General features: G+C 41.0%; 1 protein-coding gene across 1 annotated transcript in view; it reads right to left on the bottom strand.

Moving 5' to 3' along the window:
* The window catches only part of ARSK (arylsulfatase family, member K), a 20,060-nt gene that overhangs the window by 7,579 nt on the left and 7,318 nt on the right, over positions 1 to 5,163 (bottom strand). The window contains exon 4 of the mRNA XM_009330319.1: positions 2,068 to 2,350. Within this exon, the coding sequence (XP_009328594.1) occupies positions 2,068 to 2,350 (283 nt within the window). The remainder of the gene's footprint in view (positions 1 to 2,067; positions 2,351 to 5,163) is intronic.

The following is a 5,163-nucleotide window of genomic DNA, read 5'->3' as shown; positions in this document are numbered from 1 at the left end:
AATCCCTGCCGAACCCAATTTGGTTTTGCCCCAAGGTGTGGCATGGATAACTAAGAGCTGGGGAGCTACTAGCGTAGTGTCTCTCTGTCGAGCACATGGTGTATCTTTGACCACCAGAGCTGTTACGGCCATGTGTTCCAATACCCACAAAGCTCCACCTCCCACAACACTCAATAGTCTCTCTTGCGCTATCTCACAGATGTATTAAGTCATCTAAACAGTTGGTAAGACAGCAAGAGCAAGAGTTAAAGTGCCCATAGGGATAAACCCCGGCTTTGTAGTGGACATACCTAAACCTAAGTTTCTTTAGGCCCTATAGAAAATAGGGCAAGGAGAAATCATGGAAGATAAAATAATAGCAGACAACTGCTTCAGTCATCTTCCTATTGCTGAAGGTCCTCAGCTACATAAAGTCACCCTTTAGAATCCTCAAATGGTATTTATTAGTTTCTTAAGATATAATGGGAGCAAAAAGTGCCCCTCTCCATCCACGATTCAGTCAGAAGACTGAACCCTTTTCTACAGGACTACAACCTAGTTTTAAGGATTCACAAAGTCATAATCCATAGCTATCTATATATCTATGTATCTATAATCCATAGTCGTAATTCATAGCTAGGAGAGAAGCCAAATGCCCTGAAAAAGTGCCAGCTTGTGCAAAATACAGGGGACCATCTGCTTAGCAACACAGGGTTTCATAAACATACCATGTTGATACTCTGTTCTGTATTAGCTCCCCAGTAAACATACAATTTAATACAAGTTTTTCATCTATGCACTCAAACTTCTTCACGAGATTGATCTCTGTCATTTTCAAGGACTGCTTCTTCCATGGCCAAAACACAGACGCATTCCAGAAGAATCAGCCAATGGTCAATAAACGGTAATATGTGGTTCACATAACTGAGTATGTATGTGTAGTGGTGGAAAGGACCTCAGCAAACTATGGAGTTTAAGTACTCTACCTGGATGAAGGATGACAAAAATTTGTCAGAGATGTTGTAACTCTGTCTGTGACTTGAAAAAAGGTACCCCCACTTCCCAAGACATGTCTAACCTAGCAATTAGCACCTAGAAAGTTTTCCTTAATATCCAAGCTAGATCTTGCTTTTTGCAAATGAAGGTTTTTCCCCCATGCTCTTCCTCTCCCCACAAACTTCTCACCATTCCTAGAAGAACCCACAACCCTCACTATTACAAAGAAATTCACATCTTTCAACCTTCATTTGTATATCCGTTTTTCTAAGTCTCTGTATTTTTGTTGCATCTAGATAAAGAGATTTTGCAGTTCCCCAGTAGAAAAGGCCAAATGAGTTATATAAATTGCATATGGGTTATTTGAAGTAAGCATAAAGTCTTTTCAATCCTAATTCTCAGTTCTTCAGTTGCAGAGAATCTTAATGCTTTATGCAGTGAAAGCTGTTGTAACCCATTTATATTTTTATGGCAGATAATGGCACCTGGAGACCACCTAAGACAGAGAAAAAATATTTACTTCTTCTTTGGAATGGAGTGCTATCCGTTAGCTTTCCACATACGGACATAATGGGATTTTTCTGCACTGTAAAAACATTGAAAAGCTACAGTAGCATGGAAAGAAGTTAACAGAAAAGAGACACTACTTCTGTGTCTTACTACTTCACATTTCAGGTTCATATTGTAGGAAAAGTCAATCTCTCACTTTAAAACTCAGAATGATTACATATAGCATCATTTATAACAAGTACAATACAGAATGTTATAAACAATGAACTTCAGACCATTACTGAAAAAAAATTACAGCAATGATTTCACTTTCCGTTTAATGTGTTTCTAGCCATTGAACTCCAAACTTCTTTATTGATTCAGTGACTACTGCTAACAGACCCTTTCCTACAACAGTGAGAAATTTTTCACTTCTATTTGCTTTGCCTTAAATCAGAAATCCAACATCTCAACCAAGTACTTTCTTACTGTGTACTGAAATATCAAAACTGGGTCTGACTTGAAAAATCGTGAGGAATAAAATACTGTTCATAATAAGTACAGTTATAAATAAATTTATATTTAAATTTCATCTTCACATACCTTTTCAAGCCAATAGGGAGATGTTAAAAATGTAGAGGATCCAAAATTTTCTCCCGCATAGGGTGATGGATATGGGTGTGGTAAATTTAGTCCCAAGTAAAGAGCAAATGGTTGAGTAAAGTTAACGGCTTCTTCCTTTATCCAGTTTACTGCTTTATCAGTATTCCGCCAATCTGCTTCCATCACTCTCACATGCTTCCTATCACCAGTAAGATTTACCATGGGTCTCCCTTCTTGCCGGAGCAGGAAGTCAACATCCCTAGTCCAGGCTTCCACACGGTTACTGAAAATATATACACAAGATACATGCTCAGTGGAAAATACTTTCTTCCCTTTTCCTCCAAGTCAAGAGTCAAGAATTCCTGAAGAACTTCCCCTATACTTGTAGCTGCAATCTATTTGTAATTTCTACATAAAGGAGAATTGTTATTCAATTGATCAATAGCTATTGTGCATATATTTTATACTCAAAGCTTTAGCCACTTTTTTCTGCTTCTGAATCTTCTTTCTTATTTATTATAACTTCATGTCATAATGGTTCTTCTCACATCTACAAAATAATATTTAGAAATAGCATCTCCACCTTGTTGACCCTGCTCCCCATTCTGGCATGGATTCACATACCAGTTATCTGGTAAAGAGGGCCTTAGATTTTTGTTATTTGAAAAAGTCCTGTGGGAAATAACTTGTGTGGAGAGGCTGCCTTTAGAAGCAACGTTCTGGTTTTGGATTGTACCATTAAGACATTTTTAAACACTATCACGACAAAAATCTGTAAGAGTGATTTATCTTGTGCCATTGCTTTTGATATAGTTGATAAATCCTATCAAGAAAAGGGAATAAGAGGAGAAGGGTGTAGGGAGAAAACAAGAAGGGGGAAAAAAAGACAACACTTTAATGATAAAATATTTTTGGAACAGATTTTCTAATATCGTGACAGTTGTTGCCTCTCTAAAACACTGAGAAATCTGAGCTGCAGATGTCCTTGTTTCTTTGCCAGTGAATGACACCACAACTGCCATAAAAAAAAGGGTGGAAGGAAACATCCCATTTAAGACCTTGATTAATCTTCATTTTGTTCATGGCAATTTCAGTATCACCAAAGAAATGGTAAAAGAAAATATGAAACTGCTCAAGATTTGATCATGTACTTTCATCAAAACACAGCATTATTACTGTTTAGAGAGCATCTAACCAGTTTTGTCCCCATAGGAATTTTACCAGTGCATTTTTAGCCTCCAGAAAAACTATTCAGAATTACCTGTAACAACAGGGGGGTTTTTACTGTTTTAACTCCTTGTTTAGGCTCACACTTTCACGGTAAACAGGCTTAAACAAATTACTTAGAACAAATTAAGGTAGCTAAATGGTCTATAGAGAAATCACATTTCATAAACATTAAAATGAAACAATGGTAAAGGGGTGGATGGCTCTGTGTCTGTGTGTGTGTGTGTCAGATTGCATCTAATATCATAATACTGACTTATACAGAAAAATTTATTATGTAGGCCATAGGCCAGTCTGACTACCCAATCAGATTTGAGGTTAGAATCAAGTTAAAAAAACAAAAACAAACCCCCCAAAACTCAAAAACAAAACGAAAAAAATCCCACTTCAGACCCTTTCCACATTCTGGAACAACACAGGATATGTTTTGACACGTTCAAGAGGAAAATTGGAAAAAACAGAGAAATTGTCCGAACAGCCAGGGATCAGGTTAGGAAGGCTAAAGCCCCAATAGAATTAAATCTGGCCAGGGACGTCAAGGGCAACATGAAAAGCTTCTATAGGTACGTTGGGGATAAAAGGAAGACTAGGGAAAATGTGGGCCCTCTCCAGAAGGAAACGGGAGACCTGGTTACCTGGGATACGGAGAAGGTGGAGGTACTCAACGACTTTTTTGCCTCAGTCTTCACCAGCAAGTGCTCAAGGCAAAGTCGCAGAAGGCACAGGCAGGGACTGGGAGAATGAAGAACCGCCCACCGTAGGAGAAGATCAGGTTCGAGACCATCCAAGGGACCTGAAGGTGCACCTGATGAGATGCATCCATGGGTCCTGAGGGAACTGGCAGATGAAGTTGCTAAGACACTATCCATTGTATCCGAGAAGTCGTGGCAGCCTGGTGAAGTTCCCACTGGGTGGAAAAGGGGAAACATAACCCCCATTTTTAAAAAGGGAAAAAAGGAAGACCCGGGGAACTACAGGCCAGTCAGTCTCACCTCTGTGCCTGGCAAGATCACGGAGCAGATCCTCCTGGAAACTATGCTAAGGAGCATGGAAAACAGAGAAGTGATTGGTGACAGCCAACATGGCTTCACTAAGGGCAAATTGTGCTTGACAAATTTGGTGGCCTTCTATGACGGGGTTACAATGTTGGTGGATAAGGGAAAAGCAACTGACTTCATCTACCTGGACTTGTGCAAAACATTTGACACTGTCCTGCATGACATCCTTGTCTCTAAATTAGAGAGACATGGATTTGAGGGATGGACCACTCAGTGAGTGAAGAATTGGCTGGATGGTCGCACTCAAAGAGTTGCAGTCAACGGCTCGATGTCCAAGTGGAGATCAGTGGCGAGTGGCATTCCTCAGAGGTCGGTATTGGGACTGGCTCTGTTTAACATCTTTGTCAGGGACATGGACAGTGGGATCGAGTGCACCCTCAGCAAGTTTGCAGATGACACCAAGCTGAGTGGTACAGTTGACATGCCAGAGGGACGGGATGCCATCCAGAGGGACCTGGACAAACTCGAGAAGTGGACCTGTGTGAACCTCATGAGGTTTAACAAGGCCAAGTGCAAGGTCCTGCACCTGGGTCGGGGCCATCCCAAGCACAAATACAGGCTGGGCGGAGAATGGATTGAGAGCAACCCTGAGGAGAAGGACTTGGAGGTGTTGGTTGATGAGAAGCTCAACATGACCCAGCAATGTGTGCTTGCAGCCCAGAAGGCCAACCGTATCCTGGGCTGCATCAGAAGAAGCATGGCCAGCAAGCAGGTCAAGGGAGGTGATTCTGCCCCTCTACTCTGCTCTGGTGAGGTCCCACCTGGAGTACTGCAGCCAGCTCTGGGGCCCCCAACATAAGAAGGACATGGA

The sequence above is a fragment of the Pygoscelis adeliae genome, unplaced genomic scaffold (genome assembly GCF_000699105.1).
Source record: "Pygoscelis adeliae isolate BGI_AS28 unplaced genomic scaffold, ASM69910v1 Scaffold178, whole genome shotgun sequence".
In the NCBI taxonomy this organism is placed as follows: Eukaryota; Metazoa; Chordata; class Aves; order Sphenisciformes; family Spheniscidae; genus Pygoscelis; species Pygoscelis adeliae.
This window is presented reverse-complemented; position numbering and strand designations above follow the sequence as displayed.